The 24515-nt window shown below is 37.0% G+C and overlaps 1 protein-coding gene across 1 annotated transcript in view; it reads right to left on the bottom strand.

Annotated features, from left to right (window-relative positions):
* Positions 1-900: 900 nt before the first annotated feature.
* Positions 901-24515, bottom strand: part of Sema1a (semaphorin 1a) — a 1121749-nt gene continuing 1098134 nt past the window's right edge. Inside the window, exons 14-16 of the mRNA XM_069822411.1 lie at positions 23685-23831; positions 18746-18956; positions 901-12361 (exon numbers count right to left, since the gene is read on the bottom strand). Of these exons, the coding sequence (XP_069678512.1) occupies positions 12022-12361; positions 18746-18956; positions 23685-23831 (698 nt within the window). The 3' untranslated portion in view covers positions 901-12021. The remainder of the gene's footprint in view (positions 12362-18745; positions 18957-23684; positions 23832-24515) is intronic.

Genomic DNA, 24515 nt, shown 5'->3' with positions numbered 1-24515 from the left:
AGTAGGCCACGCTCCATAAACAAACAGTTGACAAATAAAAGTTGTAGGTGACGTGCTGAATAATAATTACAAAGTAAGGTTATATTTCCTCATTGTTATTATGGATACGAAATACGAAAGAAATAAAATAACACTAATGTATTTAAACAGTTCAAAGTATTTTTTAAATGTTATATTACCAGTCATATGCTAAACATTCCCTACAGAGAGACACAAAATATTAATTTCGCAACTTCTGTTTGAACAGCTGTGGAGGTATCGGCCATATTTAACTACCTGTTAAACGAGTTAACTGCCCGAAATCTTACATTTAAAATTAACAAACTGTTAATAATCTGTTAAATCAAACTGGTGTTGAAAACATACAATTTTATTAATTAACAAATTGTTTAGAGTTTAACAGTCGTTAAATTTTCTAACAATATTTGAAAAAAACCGGCCATAAGACTTGCACAACTGTAAAGAAACATTGGTGACCACTGACAAACATGCATGAAACTCATCTGTAACCTGTACTTTATCTCCTTCACTTATAAGTGCATAAGGATAGTTTCGTAACACCTGTAAGTTACAAGTTTTAAAAATTATCGATATACAGTATTCATCTGTAACTTTTAACTTGTACTTTCGTAAAAAAAAAGGTCTCTGGTAGAATTAAATCAATGGAATAGTTACTAAGGAATGATATTTATTGTAAGTTATAACCTGAAAGAATGATATAAATGTGTGGTTAGATTTTATTTTCGGAACGAATTGTCCCTATAACATGTTCTTAAGGAATTCGATTATTATCTTTGGTAGTTGTAGTTTCATGTAACGAATTAACGACAACAATAGGTGTTCTATTGTACTGTAAATGAAAGGAATCTTCTTATCTGTGCTGTTAACAATATGGTAGAATGTCATTTACCTAATCAAATTCATTTATTGTTAATTATTGGTTCAGTACAGTATGTTTACAAAAGAAAATTGTACAGTTGACACTGCAAGTACATAGGCAGTTAATATATTATATAGTAGTTCCATGTTAACATTCACTGAAACAGAATCAATACTAGGGTGATTGAATTCTCAATCACATCAGCATATTTTTTTTTTTCAAAATAGTTCAACAGATGGCACTAAATGCAGTCATGGCACTCAACAAAAACTACTTGAGAACCTCACAATGCCTAACACTACTCTTGTCTATTTAGTAGTCATTTTGAATGTTACAAATAATTGGACTTGCACATTTCCAAAATGACTTGGCAATATTAGCTGCTTTCTACATCCTGAATTTTTTTTATCTCTTTACAAAATGTTCTAATGAGATCTGTAATGCACCATATACAATAAGATGGGAGTTGGTTATCCATTTCCAAGAGTCCTTCAACAAAGATGATACAAAAGGGTAATCCTAGAGGCACAATGAGCCTAGAACAGACAGCTCTCTTATAAAAGCTGGAAAAATAATTTCAAAGCCTGCATTAGTAATAGATTTCATAGGCCTATAAAGTGTTTGAATTGTGCCAGTTTTCTTTGGAAAGAACAATCCGAAGGTGGCTTCCACACGTTCAAAGTTAGTGCTTCGTGAACCTGCCCAAGCAGTTAAGTGTTAAGGTTTACTTCCTCTGCCCAGTCTGTTAAGTACAGTTAAGTTTAGAAGTGGAACTCAAGAGGAAAAATGCTGACTACACTTCGTAGATGTTTACTGTAGTTTTAGAGGGTGGAAAAGTTGGGGCGGGGGATGAAAATGGGGGGAGGGGAAACTTGTTCTTGTGTTATACTGGTTATTCCAATAGCAAAGATATGGTGATTTAATGAACAGGGGGAAATAAAACTCGCCCTTCACTCTAGGTACAGTATCTTTAAAGATGGCATACACATTAATGCTGAAGACTTAATAATATTATTACAATATAGTTTTCTCCAAATCACTGATGCTTTGGAATCATTTTCCAAAATGACTACTCTAAAATGCAAGATAATTCCTAGTATAACAATGTGATGTGTGTTTTATAGTGATGACATACGTCTTATCTAGATACACCATGCCTAAACCACCCGACCTGACATCTTGTTCAATATATTATTACGGTAAAATGCTTGTGAGTAGAGATGAGGGAATAAAGAGCAATAATTTAAGTTAGTAGCTAGCTTTTCCGGATATTTATATTGGTGGGAAAGACAATAAATAAAAGAGGTGACAGATATTCAAAAACGTAACTATATCATATATACATACATCGGCAGAGAAACAAGATATCACGACTTGTTTGCTAGACATGGCCAAAAATCGTAAACTTGTTCGGACTTAATGCACATTAGAATAATGTATAGTAATTGCACATAGTACGTACTCGACAACTTCGCAATGACTTGTGGGTAACAATATTTTCTGTCGGCACTTACTCATTAAGAGACAACATGTGACTAACCTCCTTGACCCGTCCACCGTAGCTGTCAGCAAACAGGGGGAAAACGGTTCAGCTACTGCTCTTGGATACCTCTTTTTTATGCTTCTACGTTTTCACATTATAAAACTTGTATTTTACAGTACAAAATAGCTTAGCTGGCCCTGCATTTAGGAAGAAGCATATTTAAAAACCTTTAATCTCTATACAATGTTTTAGCTTTAAAACATCACTATATAACAAAATGTTCAAATTCATCACTTAAAAAAAAAACAGAATGACAAAATAATTTGTCCTATGACTTGACACTCTTAAAAGTTATTTCAATTATATTTACAAATTACACACCTTTTACCAAAATAAAATTGAGTTGTAACACATACCAGCATAATACAGTTCAGAAGAAATGTTAGAACTATGTATAGTATAATATTATGTAATAAGTAAATAAAAGAATCAACTAACTTTCTGCAAAATGCAAAGCTAGTTTACAAAAAGTTTTTTTCTCTCTTTTCTCTAGCTTAATGTTATCATTTGAAGAACACTTGACTGTATCAGTTTTCTGAATGTAAAAAAAATAACTATCAGCTGTTCACGAACATCACTTATGTGAACCATGAATCATGTGACCTCGCTGGGCCCATTGCATTTCTTTGGGCAACAATGTATCAAATTCTTCATTGTTGAATCATGAGTATTGTTCTTAATATTTCACTTCCTTACTCACAATGAAACACACATGAGAAAGCATGTAACACATTTTCACAGTCTAAAGTCCCTTCTGCATTCATTGGGAAATGTGCTTAAATTTTGTTGAATCTAGATAACCTGCACAATGGGAGAATCAAAATCATAGTTACTATATAGTTTAAAAAAATGGATGCAGTAGTTTAGATGAAGATAGACATGGATATAAACGGTAAAACTGCAACTTTTTTTTTAAACAAATTAATAATTAGAACGTTGTGTAATGCACGAATTACCTAACACTATCCCTATTTACTCGTTAAATTTCCAAATTTCGATCGATAATTATTTGTAGTCTATCTACTGTTGTAACAAAAGTTGTATATCTTAATACAATGTAAAATAAAACATATTTATTTATTTTCTTCGTCTATCAATATCGAATTTTATAACATTATAACAATTAAACAGGAAATACGTAACTAAAATATCAAAATGTATGCACTAGTCATACGTTTTTCTATCTTGTTCTGTTGCGTTTCAAAGATAATATTTTATACAACAATTCTTCAGATTTATTACCTATTAAAACAAATTACATAAATAGGGATATTTATAAAATAACTACCGAATGAGTCATAATTTCCTTCGGGATTTTGGTCAACTCTAAAGATAATGGTATACACAACAATGTAAAGCATGTTGAAAGAGAAATTTTCAAGTATTGTTGCGTCACATTCTGATGCTCTGATAGAACTATGTGTTCGTGCGGCCTTAAATGCAAAATAAATTGAAGATAATATGGCGATAGTCAAAATGCGGACAGGAAGGTTTACTCCGTTCTGAAGCTCGCAAGACCAACTCATTATCACGGTGCAGAGGCATTTTCGTGCTAGATTTCACAATACACATACAGACAAAACAATACATCAGTGGTATACCAAAATTCGAGAACACAGGATGTCTGTGCACACCTAAACGCCCTGGGCGACCATATCCAAGTGAGGAATAGTCGATCGAGTGAGAGACGTCTTTAAATGTAGCCCCGTGAAGTCAACAATTGAACGTGCATCTAACGACCATTGACTACTTCTCCCTGGCCTTCTCGATCACCGGACTTAACTCTCTTGAATTTTTTTCTTGTGGGGATATGTTAAAGACACTGGTATGTGCCGCTCTTGCCTCGAGACTTAGGCTATAGGAATTGTGAGACTGCATTACCATAGCTATCACAGAGGTGTACATGGCGATACTGTAATGTGGATGGACTGAATTTGACTACAGGATAGATATCTGCCGTATCATGAGGGATAGCCATATTGAGCATTTGTGAGATATGTTACAAAATTTTGAACTTTTCCCTTTACATTGCCATTCACTATTCTACCAGAAGAAATTTGATCTGTCCTTTAGCTGAAATGTTACACAACCACTGAACTAAATTACAGCCAGAGTTACGGGGCAAAGTTATATAACTCCATTTTTATAATGAATCCTGACCTAGGTAATTTTGATTTTAATAAATTTAAGAAAAAATTAAGCACATTATTTAGTATTTATCCCACGTTTTCTTTTTTATTTTTCTTAATTTCAATATAGCCTACTTATTCATTCCAACTTACATTCTTTTCTTCACTTAATTCTCTACTCTTATCTTCGTAATCATCTCTGTTTTATAATTTAATTGAATCTTTGTTACGGTATGTTTCATTTAGTACAAAATAATTATTTATAGGGCAATTCCTAGTTAGCTCAAAGAAGTGTGTGCTATGTCCAAAATATGTATTTACTTTTTATTGTGTACAGAAATAAAAACTAAAGGCTAAATACTATAATACTATATCAGACTATCCTTAATCGTTGCTGTGCAGAGATATCACAAAATTTCGGAGTAAACTATGACCCACACTGTATATACGAACTTGTTCAAACAGATTTTATAAAAATAGCAAGTTAAAGAACTAGTTTATTTTCAGTATATTTGCATGTCAAAGTAATACATATAAACAAAAATATATTTTTAGAATAATTTACGGAAACTATACGCACAAGAATTAAAAAAAAGAGTGCAGTATTTCAGTTCCAAAAGATTTAAAACGGAAAATGACTAGTAAGAATGCAACTGCATAAAAGAGAGAGATATCTGTATGATATCTCTTATAAAATATCACAGAATCATACAACACGTAATAACTACCCAGGAGTATCATGCAGGAGTTGCCTAATCACTGTTCCATATTATTAGTTTAAAAGCAACTAATAAAACTGGAATGATCATATTAGAATAACCTCATTTGTTGAGCTGCATTACTGAAAAGTGATTCTGTCTCAGTCCTCAGAAATGCACTATCACAGATCTCCTAATTTCAACAAAGGAACACTAATTATATCATAAATAAATATCCTAACCTTAAGATACTTTCAAGTCTATAAAAATAAAGAAAATATTTCAATATAAGTATAATATTATATACTAAACTGTTAGATTTACTACAGCAATCTTGTGTAATTACTCTGATTGCTATGTTTTGTGCATTAACAAAAGTTCATATTTATCGTAAAACAGTTGAATTTTTGTCTATAAATTGTGCATTATATGTTTATGTGATAACGATTTTTGTTGTTTTGTATCAGCCATACTGCACAATCAGAATTTTAAGAAAGACCGACTACAATTTCATGGAATATATATATTTTTTATGCTGTATGGTATTTACAACGAATAAATTCATTTATCTATATGTGGGAAGCTAAAGAGCTGTGCTAGATTGCTAATTCCATGTGCTACATGCTTTCTGTTGTTCATTCCAGGTTCATTCAATCCAACATTTAAAATTACCAACTTATTCCCTAAATTATGTCTGTTTTGACATTGAGTAACGTGAAATATATATATTTCTTTTATCTGTTGGGTTTCACGTTATATTTCTTTCTTGTGATGTCTTGATGGTTTGCCTTCTTCAACTTCAAAACCAATGCACTGAATGTTGAGTTCACTATATTTCTTCTTCTTCTTCTTCAAAAATCTGACTTCACAGATATCGTGATAATTAAGGGGGACGAATTATAGGTACCTTCAACTCTGAAAATTAACCATCCAATACAGTTCTTGTCACATATATGTAATTGTGGAAGTACTTCATGTCAATATCACTTAATTCACACAAGCATCAACAAATGCTGTCAGTTTTTATTTTTATTTTTTTAACTTTTCTTTGGTATGAAGCCTGAGAACAAAAAAAAAAAAAAAATCACTCGATATCTTCACTTCACCCATCTTCAAACTCATTCACACATTTTGCAGGAGAGTTACTGAATTTAACTTCTCAAGAGCTAAAAGTTTCGCTCTTCTTTTTTTTCTTTTCTCAGCGAAATTTGTACTGTTTTTAAGAAGTGGATAATATCTAGTGACAATCTATCGACGAGTTGGGAATCTGAACAAAGACATGAGTTGGCTGGTTATGTGTGGATTGTGGACTTCTTTCAGTCTTGATGTATATTTCTTGCTTTTAATTAACGTAAATAGCTGCCAAAAATTGTTGTCTTTTCTTTGTAACCACCCTCACTATTAAAACCGGACATGTGCAGACAACCACAACTATACAGATACCAAAAACACCAATATTCAATTAATGATTTCATTCTGCGTATGTATATTATGTACACATTAGCAAAACTAAGCTGGGTACAATAATAATAATATTAATAATAATCATAATATTCATAAATATTTCATTCACAGGCTTATAAATTGAGAAATAGATTACCTGATGTCTAACTGGATAAAATACGTTTTTAAAATAAACCTTTCCAATTCAAAAAGGAAACCTCTTTTCAAAAAATCACACAAAGAGGTATCTCTTTTTATAAACAAGTACAGTGAGAAGGTTTATATGTATAGGAGAGCGTAATGATGAAAATTATGGTGGCACAGCAGACACCTTTTCTAAATGAGAAAAGCCAAAAAACGATGCTGAGACATTCTGGATACATTTATCAGCACCGCGAAAAACGGTTTTCACCTCGCAGTTCCTTCTCGACTCACTGTTTCGGATCTCTTACTACCAACAAAGCCCGTTCACGGAATCTCTGGAGTGTCAGTGAGAAAACAAGCCTTTAGCGTAGGTTGCGTCATAGATTTGCTGGTACAATGGGGAGTCAGGGCGCGATAATTGATTGATCTTTAAGCAGTGCAGAGCAATTAAGCAGCAGACAACAAATAATATGTCAAACCGGAAGTCTGGCTCAATGTTGCGATCGGGAGAGAGTCGGATTTTACTAAAAATCCATATGAGAATCTGTTTTACACGTGGTGAAAATTATACTTTGAAATTACGATATCGAAATATAAATTATAAATGCATTACTCAATTTACGGTATACTGGCGTTCAAAAATATCTGACTACAATTTTCTGATCGTGTAAGCGAACTTTTTTTTAACATGTGACAATTCAGAACCAAAGATATAAAGAATTGACAAACTTTGAAATAGTTCAGTTAGTTGTCAATACATGCCACTATTATTGTGGCGAGCAAAAACGTGTTTGGGAAAATTAACATGTAGATTAAGTATACATTATTATCATAATTTTATAGCCTTTAACCTATCAGCGATTTCGCGCTAAACATGGTGCTTTTTGAAATCATTACAGGGGAACGAAAATTTGAATTCTATAATGCGGGTATATTTAAGGCCTATATACTATAGGCGATACTGGCTGTTATCTTCGCCATCTATTCATAGAAGTAATAACTAAAGGAGTCATATTTACACGAACAAATTACCGATCACTATCGATTAATAGAAGTCAGGTATCTTTGACGCCAATGTGGACTGACGTTCAAAGATATCTGACTTACGATTTTATGATCATGTAACCGAACTTACTAACAACGGGATAAGTCAGAAAAAAAAAATGACGAACTTTGAAATAGTTCTGCTAGATCTCACTAGGTGATGCCATTATTGGGAAGATTAAAAAAGTGTCGGGGAAAATGATGTAGATTAAGCAAAAATTATTCTCATAATTGACAATATCAGCGGTTTGGAGCTAAGCCCAGTGTTTCTTTTTGCAATCAGCATAGGAGAATAAAATATTGAATGCTGTAATGCAGGTATATCTGTAATGCAGGTATATTATGTACGATTGGCGACACTGTAAAATAGTTATCTTCGCCATCTATAACTAAAGAGGCCACACTTACATCAATAAATTATCGATCATAATCGATTAATAGGGGGTCAGACATCTTTGAACGTCAGTGTACGTACTTAGGACATATATAAGGATATGACATACATTTTTATCTGTCACTGGAAAATATGAATTTATTTTACATACAGAGTCTTTTATAAGAAACTGCTCACTCGGAAAATTGAGAGAAAAATTGTTTTTTGGATGTATTATACATATGTGCTAATAGAAACATTTCCTGGTGCCGTTCATTAGATTCAGCCAAAAGGCGCCAATTTTCCATGTAATGACGAATGAAACAATCGTTACTTAAAAATTTAGAGTAATTGTTATAAAAACATAAACGGATTATGTACTGATAATAGTAAACGTTCACTAATTATGGCCCACAGTTTTCAGCATTTCTGCCGCCCTCAAGAATATACAAGTGCAAACGACTAATCATCTCCTCGTGTATTGTAGAAAGAATGTCAGGGGTGCACGCACGATCAGTTCCATCAGTTGAGGAATAGTTCACGATTTACACACGATCCTTAAAAATCCCCATACAGAAAGTCCAAAGGAGATAAGTCTGGAGATCGAGGAGGACACAGTATTTTTATTGTTTTTAGCAGAGCATTTTGGCCGTCTATTACACGCCAAAAATGTGTTGATGCACAGGATGCCAACTCTCTAATGCACAGTACGCATGGAAAAGTGGCACTGTTTAGAGGGTACATTTGTGACTGACTGGCTGTACAGCACAAGATAATATTTTTTATTGGAAAGGATATATAACACATCGAAAATCATCCCTGTCGGAAAAGTTATCGCGTGATCAGTTACTTATGAAACATATATAATCATATCTTAGTTTTCGGCTACAATAGATTTTCCTGAAAAAAATCAATCGAACAATTTTCTTTAAATTTGTTTTACCGGTACTCATATTTCACACATTTTAGTCTACTTCGATTTTGGTTAGTCGATAAAATGTGTATATACTGTAAGTTAATAACATAGTTACAGTTATTTTCCTATGTATAAAACATGTCTTATACTGAAAATAATAATAAAAGAAAAAACTAATTGCGTCCTGTAATTTTCAAGTCTCAATCAAAGAAGTAGTCTGTACAGCACCAATTTTTTTTTGTATGTGTCATGCAGATGTGCGTTGTGTTCGAATACGCAATGCGGGACAATCAGAGCGATCTTAATTTGTTTTAAGACTTGCTTGGAAAAAGTGAAGGGAGAATGCGCTGTCAAGCTCCGTCCTCAATCGAGTGACGTCATGCGCGGTCTTACTCCAGAGATTTCGTGGCCGAGCTTCAAGTGCTCGCGTTGCACATTATACAGGGTGTTTCATGATTATCGGTGCAAACTGCAGGGTTGAGTGGAGGACAATGAAATGAAGCAAAAAATTCTAATAAACACAGGTCCAGAAATCAACAGTTTTGATATGGGGTTTTATTATGTATCGTCAGTACAGGTGCTCTAAGGTAATGTAACATCCGATATACATTGGAAAAAGAGAGCGTTATAACATGTGCTCAATATGACCACCACCGTTTATCAGCCTGTATCTTGATCAACAATCGTACATGTTCGAATATCCCTAGCTTGTATCTAATGCGTCGACAACCATTGACAATGCGATCCCGGAGTTCGTTACGTTATGAACAGGGCTGAATACATTAAACACTTCAAATATCCACAAACAAAAAATTCAGAGGACTGAAGTCGGGGGACCTGGTAGGCCATGATGTTGGTAAGCCACGGCAGATACATCTGTTGTAGAGGCTTGTGCGTAAGAATTCACGAACGTTCAAGTGAAAGTGAGCAGTACTTCGTCCTGCATGTACCCACCTCCCGTATTTTGGTAGTGCTACGCCCATGGATAGAAAAAAATGTCCCCCCACCCATAAACTAACTTAGGGGAATCTTAGATAAACTGTAAAGAAAGTGGCATGTAACAATAATTTAATACATGCTATAACCAAAGCCACCGTTTATGGCGCGTGAAATATGTAATGGGAACGTTTAGATCGAGTATCTTATCTTTGTCTCAGTCTGTGGGCGAGAAAGCTGACAACTGTGATTGGCAGATTGCTGACGTCACTTCTGTTTAGGAAGCGGTAGCACTCTCAGTCGAAGTGGCAACAGATGCCACTGATTGACAGTGTATTCAAGGACACACCTCAGAAACGCAAAGTGCGAGTGTCTTGCCTTTGACGCAGTCAGCGGGCAGTAAGACTGACAACTGTGATTGGCAGATTGCTGACGTGAAGTGTTGGGTGGTACCGTTCTCAGCTGCACTGGCAACAAGTGCTCACTGACTGGCTTTTTACTCAAGGACAAGCGCCAAGAACGCTGGCGCTGGCTATACTATCTCAAACTGGCATCAGGAAAGAAAGAAAATGTCGAACATTTATTTTCAGCTCGATTTTTTACCTTTCCTCGAAATTTTGCCGCCCTGGACCTGGGCCCATGTGTAAATATAACAGCCCTGCCTTTCCCAAAGAGGGACATCATCCAGAAGACCGCGTAGCTATTGTCACAAAAATGGATGTACGCACGCCCATTAAGTTTGCCATGTAAGAAATGAGGTTAGAAGTCTTAACGGTTGCAAATTTAAGAGGTGTATTCAGTTGGTGGCCATAATAACGACATCTCAGAAACTGTTGGTTTTCGGAGCTATGTTTACTATAGTTCGACAACTTCAAGTGAAACCCCGTAAAACACGCCAACTTCTGGAATCTCTCTCTTTCTTTCTTCTCTCTCCCTCGCTCCTCGTCATTCAGTCACCAATCACCACGTAAATATCTGAGAGGGTGTGTGTGGGCATCGCGACCAATAGAAGAACCACTCTCCAGTATTACCACAATAACGGATTCTTCATTTTTGCCTCGACTGTCGGCTAGGAAGGTTCCATTATGCTAGCATTGCAGGCAATTAGTTAACCTTTTAATGCTTTTGTTAGCAGGTTTGACAAACTGTGAGTGGACCTGCAAGTACATAGTGCATAGTGCTCTCTCCCTTCCTCCCGTGCTTTCTCACTTGCTCCTCCCCAAGACAGCCAGCGCTCACGTAGTAACTCGATCAGGGTTTCAGTTCGATTTGTCAATCTATAGGACTTTTTGCACGGTTTCATTGTCCTCTACTCACCCGTGTAGTTTGTAGACATAATTGTGAGACACTCGGTTAGTTTCTTACCTGCTTGCTCCCTAAATTTAACAACTGCTGGCTAAACGAAACAAAATACCCAATACAGAGTTTATATTTAAAATGCGCATGGCATTCTTAACCACACATCCTAATGGCCTCGTACTATATGTGTCATGTAATAAAGTTCTGAGTTCAGCACCCGTCCAAGGCCAACATGCTCGCTCTGTACAAAGCCACACTGACGAGCTCTCCTCTACTCCCTCGCTCTTTCCACCCCCCAGCCGACGCCACACGCCGGAAGCCACAGGCCCTCGGGAGCCGACTCTTTCGCGTGCTAAGTCCTGTAGATGTAACTGCAGGGCGGGGGGGGACTGCCACCCATCGTCATGGAATGCATAGAGACCAGAGGGGGAGAAGGGGAGGAGGAAGGGGGCGAGGGTGACGACGACGAGCTGGAAGGGGGTGTGGCCGTGGCCAGAGGGTGTGGCCCGGCACCGCTCCCCGCCGCCTGCTGTCTGTGCCTCGCCCCCCCGGTGCCTGCCCGGTTGCGTGGCGGGCGGGTCAGGCTTCGATGCCCCCTCCCTTCCTCCCCTGCCTCTCAGAGGTACACCTTCTTGGCGCTGCGGGCGGTGCCGAAGCCGTCGCTCACGATGCCGGAGCCCGGGGGGGCGCGCCCGCTGCGGTACCCGTCGCCCTGGTGGGAGCGCAGGGTGCCGAAGTTGTCGCGGCCGCGCTGGTGGGCGTACGGGTCCCTGGGCGGAGGCGTGTAGTTGTCGGAGAACTGGAACAGCGTCTCGGCGGCGTGGTTGGCGTTGTGGGCTTTCCTCAGCGTGCTCTTCGGGGAGTTCAGCTTGTTGGGGCCTGGAGCTGGCACCAGAACGGGCTCCGCGTACGTCACCTCCTCCTGCGGCAGCAGCTTGGGCTCCGGCGCGAGGCGGCTGCACAAGCAAACAATGTATAGTCACCGCAACCTTTCTTGGCCGCTGACCTTCTGGTATAGTGTGGTAACAGACTATACATAGCGCTTCTGATCTTGCATCGCGCATGATGTCTTTCTTTCACATTCACCAGTTGACAACGAAAGGCGTGACAGAAAGGTACTAATCTCGTATTGTATCTCGGCCTCTATGCAACGTCAAAGTTGACGGAGAGGGGGAAAGAGATAGAAAACGGTTATACTGTAAAGTAGCCACGTTCAATTAGTAGGCTAGCGGTGTCAAAGAGGACAGAAGCTTTGTAGTTTCAATAATTTTAATTATGTTGCGCTGTCCATTGTCGTCAAGTCTTTTGAAGGCCGCTCTAATACTCCACACGGAGTGTAAGACGGAAGCTTTGTAGTTTCAATGGGTGGTATTCATAGACATTTCGCAGCACGCGCTACGAGCGTACTAAGCTAGCCCCGGCTATCCACTGGTTACTAGTACAGAATTCAAATCATATCCTATCGCTAACACTGTTTATGAATACGAAAAACGCTGATAATCCACCGAAAGCCCGCGCTAAAATGTCTATGAATACGGCCCAATAATTTTAATTATGTCGCGCTGACCATTGTCGTCAAGTCTTTTGAAGGCCGCTCTAATACTCCACACGGAGTGTATGGACGGAAGCTTTGTAGTTTCAATGGGTGGTATTCATAGACATTTCGCAGCACGCGCTACGAGCGTACTAAGCTAGCCCCGGCTATCCACTGGTTACTAGTACAGAATTCAAATCATATCCTATCGCTAACACTGGTTTATGAATACGAAAAACGCTGATAATCACCGAAAGCCCACGCTAAAAATGTCTATGAATACGGCCCAATAATTTTAATTATGTCGCGCTGACCATTGTCGTCAAGTCTTTTGAAGGCCGCTCTAATACTCCACACGGAGTGTATGGACGGAAGCTTTGTAGTTTCAATGGGTGGTATTCATAGACATTTCGCAGCACGCGCTACGAGCGTACTAAGCTAGCCCCGGCTATCCACTGGTTACTAGTACAGAATTCAAATCATATCCTATCGCTAACACTGGTTTATGAATACGAAAAACGCTGATAATCACCGAAAGCCCACGCTAAAAATGTCTATGAATACGGCCCAATAATTTTAATTATGTCGCGCTGACCATTGTCGTCAAGTCTTTTGAAGGCCGCTCTAATACTCCACACGGAGTGTATGGACGGAAGCTTTGTAGTTTCAATGGGTGGTATTCATAGACATTTCGCAGCACGCGCTACGAGCGTACTAAGCTAGCCCCGGCTATCCACTGGTTACTAGTACAGAATTCAAATCATATCCCATCGCTAACACTGGTTTATGAATACGAAAAACGCTGATAATCCACCGAAAGCCCGCGCTAAAAATGTCTATGAATACGGCCCAATAATTTTAATTATGTCGCGCTGACCATTGTCGTCAAGTCTTTTGAAGGCCGCTCTAATACTCCACGCGGAGTGTATATATAAACCAGAGTTGCAAATTTTAGCAGTGTGTCTTGTTCCATGTTATATTAATATATAGCAGCAACAAACAAGACGTGACAACGTCGCATTTTCATTTTATTATCGGTGCATGCAATAAAGACCTACAAATCTTAAAAGGAATGCCACTGCCTAATAATTAAACGAGGCTACTATACTAGAGTCGACGGAAGGCGGTTGTTTGCTAGCGTTTGCGTCGAAAGAGACAGATAGAGAGGGCAAGGCAGCGTACAACATTGCCACATCGTACTTCACGAGCACGTGCAATACAAATAGCGCATGAGAGAATTTAAATTATCAAAAGACAATAATGACCTTAGCCGTTGATTACTGTAAGCATGACACCAAACAAACCCTCTTTCCTTCACTAACAATATTCTTTACACGGTTCTCAATCCCACACCACGTGCTTCTGCAGTCGTTTCTTGCATGTTGGCAACGTTGCTGCCAGCATCAAGATGGCCGGCAGCGTTCTGCTCGTTAACGTTTTTAAAATAATTATACACCTTAAACACTATTTTCCGCGCCTGCTTGTGTAATACTTGCCTTTTTACAGTCTCTTCTTCCATTTATTTACCTCACATACACCCTGTAAATGTTAGTTTTACTTATTCAATGTATTGAAACACTCACACGTTAACAAACGAACTCGGGAAGTACTTGTTACAGATTGATTCTGATTGGTTCTACTGTACAAGCTTGTGACGTCACATACCAGAAATGCTACGGCGCATATAGAAGCTAACCGCCTTCCGAAATGCCGTCTAGTCTAGCCTGTGCGAAGAAGTAGGTACGTAGCTTACACTCATGCAAGCAGTGACCAAAACATTTGAATGAAGGCAACCAGATATCCGTTGTTTTGTTTTTAGTTCTCTGACGACCATGATCAAGGAAAGTACAGCTCGATTCAGCGTAAATGGCCCCTGTCCTTGGTTGTTTGTCTAGTGAGCGAGCTGTGTGTTGCGTCATAAGAAAGAAATTTAATCACAAATGTGCATAGGAGTGGAAGGGGGAAGAGGAAGAATGAAAATAACATCTGTGCTCTTAGTTGAGGGACACTCATGTTAAGAAAATATAAGCCATCATGACATTGTTTAGTCAATAGACGTAGTAACGGGACGTGTGGAATAATATTGTGTTTGAAGAGAGAGTATACCGCGACATGATAAGAAGGAAGCGTTAGGTGTTATGACTGCGCGGCCTGACCTGTGTGACCCAGCCCGTCAGTAGTGATGAGTAACTCGCTTTTAGTCTGTCTACTTAATTTCTGGAGGGGCCAAAATCCCTGAATGAAGCTGTAACTTGAAACTCAACGGTCGGTCAGTCATCGCCAGAGGCATAATATACGAGTAACATCTATAGGCCATCTACCTATAGATATCTACCATCTCTAGATATCGGTAGTTGTTTAATAAGTATGATTATAACTATAGAGTGACGGCAGACTAAACATAGCGTTTTCGTTTTGCGTCGCGCATGATGTCTTTCTTCCACATCCATCAGCTGATAACGCAAGGCGCGTCAGAAAGGTATCGATCTTGTATTGGAGCTCCTTCTCTGTGCAACGTCAAAGTTGACGGAGAGGGGAAAAGAGATAGCAAAAGGTTGTACTGTATAGTTCAAGAGGCGAGACCTCGCATTTAAAATGCGCGGGAAGAAAAAGGTTAGGCGATAAGACAAAGAGTTTGGAGTATGAGGGGTGACAGTCGTTAATATTACACGAATCTATAAACACGGAAGTTCAGTTCAGACTAAAGACTTATCTTCCCCCTCCATACCCACTGATGATACAGACACGGTGCATGATAGAATCACAGGACAGGTCTTACCTTGTCTACTATACTAGTCTGTGAGAGAAAATATGTCTAAACTATTAGCTTACACACAGTCAAGCAGTGACCAGAGCTTTCGAATGAAGGCAACCAGATACCTTTTGTTTTGGTTTTAGTACTCTGACGATCATGATCAAGGTAAGACACTTGAAACTCAACGATCAATCATCGCCAGAGATATAATAAAACATCTATAGGCCATCTGAAATCTACCATCTCTAGACATCTGTAGTTGTATAATAAGTGTATAATAGTTCATAACTATAGAGTGACACCATACTAAACATTGCGCTTCCGATCTTGCTTAACGCATTATGTCATTGTTCCATACACACTAACTCATAACGAGAGGCGTGCCAGAGATAAAGGCCATTTTACACATTAATATAGATCTGATATACGCTAACGTAGTACGAATATATTACACTATCTAGAGTAAACCGTACTTCACAGGAGCAGAACTTTACTCTTCCACAAATGACTTAATCCTCACTCCAATATAACTGGTAGGAACATTTGGTTTATGCGCACTTTGAAATGTTTGTTGCCGGGCAATAGAGATTCTCTTTACAACGAAAACGTGACAACACTGCTTGACATTACAAATTGATGCGTAAAAAAGACATTCCAAAACAATGCTTACCGCTACGGAATTAATTCATCTCGGCGACTATACACTTGTACCAATGAAATGTAAACTCATCCTGAACCACAGGTCCTGAAATTCATGTGGTAACCATCAGTGGCGTAGCATGAAATTTTGAGCAGGGGAAGCTAATTCAAGTTGTCTTTCATGCAATATGAGAAAATGTATTACAAAAATATAGTCTTAAAATAAATAGTAGTCAATTTCAAGTCAGCAGTCGTAGATTGGTTGGAACCTCGTAAGTAACACCAATAAGGCATGACCTCAAATGGTACGTAGTAAAATATGACTTCACGGTGTACACATATCTCTAACAAATAGACACGTATACGTATAACATTAGCTCACTCCCTGTCATAATTAGAGGAATCACAATGTTAACGGTCAATAGATACAGCATTAGTATCATTACGTAAGTATGCATCTGTCTTTTGGTTGTGTCCTTTATTGACAGCAAGGGAGTCGGTCATTTGTTTTTTAGATCACACTTTTGTTCGTAAGTCAATCTTGATAATAGAATTGTCCTAAAAAAATTCAAGTAAATTAGTGTCAGGAACTGTTATTTCACTCATTATTTATTATATCAGCCACAATGCACACTAACACTTCAACTGAACACAACTGACGAAAAGGGATAACTCGGAAACTACTTATTTTCAATGTCAAAGCTAGCTTCTTGCGAGCCTTGTGACCAGGGTAGTTAGTTAGAAAGGGATGGAAAATCTGCGGCATGAGTTACACAGAAGAATGAGTGTAAGAAACCAGTGTGCTTGGAAGCTGGTGTGTACAGGCTTCTTGTTTACTGCTGCATCACAAATCATCCTGAGCTGCTGCATCATAATATTTAACGCGTAAATATAAATTCTATTAAAATTAATAAATAATTTTGTCCATAGACTGCAGGTTTATTATGAAATTATTATTAACTGGGGAAGCTGAGCTTTTTAGCTTACATTGACGCTACGCCACTGGTAACCATCTTCCATCATCTTACCATTCAGGGTCGCTTGAGCTTGCGAGTGGACAGTGCCTAACAGAGACATCTACAGAGGGAGAACAGTAGTTGCTTGATGGAGGAAGTGAAGGGGAAAGAGAAAAAAGAAGGTAGAGAGAGATCAGTTGGGGGAGAAAAGAAGAACAAGAGAATCGAAGAGTTGTGCTCTGTTTACAAAGGCGTAAGGCAGGCAGTATAAATCTATAGTTATAATTAGACCGCGGGAGTGCGGGCCCTAATACGGTGATTGCTGTTGATTATGCAGACGGATATAGAGTATGACGTAAGTCTCTCTCGCCTTTCGGCGTACTGTTCCGTGCATCGAACCCGAAACATTCAGAGTGTGTTTAGCTGTCATACTGAAAAGTTGGGTGTGTGAAATGACACATATTACAATGCCTAAAAGAACTCGTTCACGAAGTGCAATACTAAATAATTTAGTCGAACAATTCGGACCCGATATATTTAGGGTATTACAGAAGGAGAAAGTGTTGTATGTGTCGTGTGTAATTTCAGATTATTACGAACTAAGAAGTACTATTTTGAAAGACACTGTAATAGTAAAACACACAAGAAAATGTTGAATGCAATTCAAACAAAAACCAATCGAGTTCAAACAGTGGGTCACAATTCAATATAGTTTTATGTAACATGGTACACACAAACTTTCCATTCAGAACTTTGGACAATCCCCACTTTAGATCATTTCTGGTAAAATGCACAAATCAATATATTCTAGAAGCAACAATACGTAAAGAATATTTACCAATTTCGTACCAGAATACGATTGCCAAAATTCGAGAAAGGGTGAACGATCAGAAAATATATGGGTTTCAGTTGATGAGTCTACAGACGTCAGTGGTAGATATGTGGCAAATGTGATGGTCGGTATACTTTCCGAGAACTATGTAGGGAAGAAATTTGTGCTAACTTCAGAGAAACTGGAAAAGGTAAACCATGCAACTATTGTCCAAGTTTTTTTTTATAAAGCTGTGCGCCTTTTATGGCCAGAAAGGATTAAATATGATCAGTACTTCTTTTTGTCACTGATGCAGCTCCATATATTATTAAGGCAGCAAAACAGCTTAAAGAGCGGTATTCCAACACGGTGCATTTAACTTGTCTGGCGCACGGACTGCAAAATTCCGTCGACATCGCATCAAGTACGAAATGTATGATTATTGTATGTATGCAATTCATATACGCAAGACTGTACTTCTGACGCACGCACAATGAGTTGCTTACCTGAGAGTTCATTACACTCGCCACGGAACGCTCCAGTCATACTTAACTTGACGGTAAAGGGCCCGCACTCCCGCGGTTTAGTTATAAAACCAATATGAAGCAATAAATAAGGACAGCAAGTTAAGAGATGAGATCTCACCTATTGACAGTCTGACGCTGTTCAAAATATTCATATTCAGTATCCGGATATGGTAGATTGTCCTCTTCCTCTTTATGACACTTTCGACCGCAGAAGTAGCCCGTGACGAAGCCCACCACAAGGGCAGCAACCGAACCTGCCACCACGGCCATGGCAAGAGTCTCCACGGAGTACTGCGGCAAAGGACTGTCTGCTGCGCTCACTTCTGGCCCTGCAACATCCAGAATGAAGCAACTTATTGCACATTTCGATACCTATATCTTTCATTATAAAAGGGATTTATCAAATTTCTACAATTGAGTGAAACGTACATACTGTTATGAACATGCTTGGGATTGTAAGGATGTCTAGGATTTAAAATTAACCACTTCCCTGATTAACCCGAGTTAACTCGGGTTGCTAACTTGTATCAAAATTTATTAACCCGAGTTAACTCGTTTGAGTCCCATTTTCGCTGCTAAAGATTATATCCCGAATATATACGTTTCCATTCTTTCATTAACCTTTTCCTCACTAGATGGCTACAGAAGTTAGTGATATTGCTATATCTGGTGGTTTTTTTGAACTTCTTCCTTGCGAGTGGAATTCTATGCTCATATAGCATTCAAACACAGTAGTGAGTAGATGCTAGTTAGTTTTGGTGGTTTCTATTTGTGTTTAGTGTTTTTTGTGCTGTTTTGTGTGAAGATGGATCAAGTTAGTGATTCCGAAACTTTTGATCAGGAATATATTCCTGTAGAAGATTAGGAAATGAAACATCGGCATCAGAAGACGAAGTTATAGACCAACAAACAAATTCAGATCAGTTGATGTCGCGTCTTTTCGACAGTGGTTTGAATAGAAGACATCTGGCACCATTTCTTCTGCACCTCCGAGGTCCCCATTCCCTGAAATTTTAACATTGTTTCTGATAACGACGATTCTCAATTTTTTTAATTATTCTTTAATAATGACCTCATCAACATTATATTCGAGGAGACGATTCGGCATGCTAATAAATGTTCACAGAATGCTGAAAATAATTCGTGGCGGCCTACTACAGACTCTGAAATACGTGTACTTTTGGGCATAGTGATACTGCAGAACATTATTCACAAACCTGAAGAACAGATGTACTGGTACAAATATTCAATGACTGCTACACTATTCTTCCCAAAACGCTCTCATATAGGAGAGCAGATACTACTGTCCGGAATGCAATGTGCCACTGTGCGTAATACCCTGCTTTCGAGTCTATCACACGACAAGCAACATTTAACGCCTTGATAACAGCACTGGTATTGTACCTCATAAATTAATCCATTAAAAAAACATAAGTTGGTAAATAGTTCAGGAGAAAATCAAAGTGGAACAACTACCAGAGCTGGAATCAAGGTGCACGAGATAACTCGGGATAATAATTCAGGTATGAATGTATGTCTATTTCATAGTGATTTTTTTGGTATGTAAGAAAATTAGTGATGTACAGTGATTGTGCAATATTTAATGACCTCTTTACGAAAATAAAAAAATGACACTTTTTTTCACAAAACTGGTAAAATATATAGTAAGGGAAGAGGTTAATGAAAGTTTGATATTTCTTTTCATTCCTGTCTTTATATTCCCCGCATTTTTAATAAGGAGAAGGTTTAGCCTTTTTGTTAACTACTTCATATTTTATTTTTATTTATTTATTTATTTATTTATTTATTTATTTATTTATTTATTTATTTATTTATTCCTGTAACCACTACAGGTTGCCATTGACAAAGAGTACCATAATACAATAAATAGAGTAAATGCCTTGAGGCTTAGTGATACATTGTTGTTAGAGTGAAAAATAACAATTTGAATTAGATTGGAACACGTGATAATAAACGAAGTAACGTCAAGGAGATGCGAATTAAATTCATGGTCCATAAAAAGATTTACAGAAGTCAACAACACATTCCATGAGGCCTAGTCTCAAGACAACAATGCAATTGATAGTCGAAACAATTCACACATCAATATGACGCCAATGAGTTGTTTGAAATTTGTAATTAATAATAATAACAAATACTTTACTATAATAATACCGGACAGCTGTATACTAGCAGCATTGGAGTGAGTGCGAAATATCACGGACCTGACATCTAGCGGACAGGGATGGAATTACGTTCACATATACAAATATTAACAGAGCGAGATTCGGACTATTGTTTCAAACGTGAGTTACTAATGTGGAATTATATATGAAACACTTAAGAAATGTTGAATAATATTTAATGTAAAACTATTATCTTATATCAAAGCTGCATATTATGAGAAATATTGCATACTTCATATTACTTTCCGTAATTAATTGTTACGTATTTTTACTTTGGTTTACCGAGACAAAATCAATCTGATATTAGGAATAAATTTACAGTAATGTTTTATATACGCATTGCTGACAACTGCAAAGATAAAATTGATAGTAATCTGATGCTTGTAATAATTAGTAAAGGCATGTGGACAACAATAAAACTTAATTTGATAAAACCTTAAAATCCAATACATTTTAACTTCTATTCATTTATTAGGTCTAAATAAAAAAAAAATAATTTGTGTTTTTCTATCAACACAAAGACGAAGGAATTAGGCCTACTAAAGAATGTTGTTGACTCACGTTTTATGAACTGTCAGAAATCGAAAGTACGATTTGGAGCAATTTGTAATGCTGCAATTCTCATAATTATAAACAGCACATATACTGTACATCCTGACATATTAACACAGCACTAATTAATAAAACTATTAACTAGCCCAGCAACAATCTACACTATAGTAGATTACAGCTTGTTTCGCGAGTATCTCCCGTATACTATTATAACGTCTTTGGTATCTCCACACCGGCAGGTAGGTAGCAGCACCAGCGTCGTTCGCACGCAAAACTGCTAGCTGTCCGGTATTATTACAGTAAGGTATTTGATAATAATACAGACTAGCAATTGCATTGTCTTATTTTAAGTCGTGAAAAATGGCACTGCTAGCTATTTCTTTGTAGTATGTAAATTCATGGTTATCTAGATAATATCTAGTCTGTGTAGTAAATCTGAATCAGAAAACGAATATAGAATAAATCCAAATGGTTTTTACAACTCATTTTAAATTATAAACTTAAAGGGATAAGAAATATTAACAGATTAATGAAGTGATTCAAATACTGAAGTTGAGACAGATTTGTGAGATATTTCATTACGTTTATCCCTTAATTTTACTTTTGAACTGAAATTCCTTTGGCGACATCTTTCGCAACTCTACTAAATATTGCATAACTGTTCATTTCTGAGAATGAGTCAATGGTATCATGCAGCAAGAGAATAATATATTTAATATAATATCTTAGTAATTAATTAAAATTTTGAAGAAAATCTACTAAGGTCACGTTTTGAAGAAAGACCATGACTATTTTTTCTAACCATAATGAATTCCAGGTTACTACTCTAATATCCTAGACCTATGCATGACATATGTAAGCGTTATGATTACATATACTAACTGGAGAGAAAAAACAAACATAAGGACGACCTAGAAGTGTAATAAATTAAACAAAACATACTGAAACCAAAATGAAGTCTCTTACTTCAAGAGGTAATGGTGGGGGTTGATGGTGGTCATAGTGGTGACTGATGATGATTGCGGATATATTATGAGAGTTAAGTTAGACTTTTCTAGGTAGATGGTTTGATCATGAGAATATATATTGTCCGCAAATATGTCAGACATGAATGAGCTAGTTGTAAAATTCATTTTCTTGCAAAATTCATTGGTGTATGTAACATAACTTCATTTCCTCGAATAATGCGGGTATGAAGAAGAATGAAACGTGTGAAATGGACAGACAGGATAAGAAACGAAGATCTGCTACAAAGAGTGGGTGAAGAAAAATGATGCTAAAACTGATCAGGTAGAGGAAAAGAAATTGGTTGTTCACTGGCTGAGAAGAAACTGCCTACTGAAGAATGCACTGGAAGGAATGATGAACGGGAGAAGAGTTCAAGGCAGATGAAGATATCAGTTGATAAACAACATTAAGATCATAATTATGCGGAAACTAAGAGGAAGGCGGAGAATATGAAAGATTGGAGAATGCTGGGTTTGCAGTGAAAAACCTGCATTGGGCAGAGCAATATGAATGAATGAATAGAATAAATTAATAATAATAATAATAATAATAATAATAATAATAATAATAATAATAAAAATAATAACAACAATAATAAAGTTGTTTCTGGAAAATGAAATGTTATTCTATTTCGCTCATGTACCAATTCATCAATGAGTGTAAGAGTCTGATGAATTTCAGCCAATCAGAGCCAACTATCACAGCAATATTGTCGATTTCATATTGTCACTTTTGTCGCTGATGACTCGTAATTTTTTCCAACAAATCAGTGAGGAACACGATGATCTAATTATCAATGAACTCAGAAATAATCAATCAGCATCAATTTCCTCAGCATTAAAATATATCCAAAAAATTAAATTTTACGGAATGTCACTTCAATAATATTGTAGCTACATTTAATTTAATTTCCATTGTTTAAAATTGCATTGCACTTATAATAAAATTGAATATTTCAATTATTCCATTGTTTCTATCATTCATGTTTAGTTAAGGGTAGCTAACACTAGATGACTCTGGTCGTATTTGTAAATAAATATTTTCATTAGATACGAAATAATTAAATCAAAGGTCTTGTCTAATAATAGCATGGATTATTATTCATATTATATTAATTAATTTATTATTCTATTTACGAAAAATGACGCAAGGATTTAATTTCGTTTAGGTAAGTTCACAAGTGCGACAAAATGGAAACTTCTTGTGATATTACCTATGATAATCCTTTTCTCATTATGAAGCAGGAACTCTTTCCTACATGAATTTTACTTGATGTGAGAGTAAACAGAACTTTTAAGTAAGCAATCATACCTCTGTCTTCTTCTTCATTCTGTATTATATTGATGACTTCTCCGTCAGGGACGTCTTTGGTTCCACGCCCTACATCTTGGTTGAAAGATTTAGGATACGTAGATGAAAGTCCACCAACACTGCCTGCATCTTTTCCTATAAGTTTACCTGAAATAGGAGATCGCTGTTTGAGTGTTCATTTCAAAATTTGCCAGAAAATCAATGAAATCAATTTTTTGGATAATGCGTAGAGTTGCCACACATCCCGGATTATCCGGGACCGTACCAGAATCGAGATAATTCTCTGGACGCATAATTGTTCCGGTATTAAGCGAAGAAAGAAAGGAAGGAAAAAAAATAGTGTTTCCTTTCTTTTCACACGATTTTTATGGGTACGACATCTCAAAAGGGTTGAAAAATAAAGAATTTGATATCAATGTCATACAACTTTGGGTAAAAGTGCATTATTCAACTGGGTTCGTATTGGATGAATCACGTCACAGACCAAACATTTTGCTCTAGTCTGGTATGTCCGTCCTCTGCTTACTTCTGCCTCTTACTTCAAAGTTTGGATTCTGAAGTTCGTTTTACATAACAGTATTGCCTTCCATTAAATTCCTTGATAATTTTAAGAACTGCTATTCACAACAATGCAAAGAATAAAATCATGTTTCTGTTGGCAACCATATTATAAGATTACTAACAATAAAATAATAAATTTAGCTTCCCTTATGAAAAGGTTGCCAGATTTGACAAAGCGTATTACATATAATTTGGAAACACACCTAAAAGGTAAAATGATATACATTTGAAACGGTTAGGGAATCGAATAAACAAAATGTCAGAAAAATT

This window comes from Periplaneta americana, chromosome 3, assembly GCF_040183065.1.
Source record: "Periplaneta americana isolate PAMFEO1 chromosome 3, P.americana_PAMFEO1_priV1, whole genome shotgun sequence".
Classification (NCBI taxonomy): domain Eukaryota; kingdom Metazoa; phylum Arthropoda; class Insecta; order Blattodea; family Blattidae; genus Periplaneta; species Periplaneta americana.
Note: the sequence above shows the minus strand (reverse complement) of the source record. Positions and strands in the feature narration are given on the sequence as shown.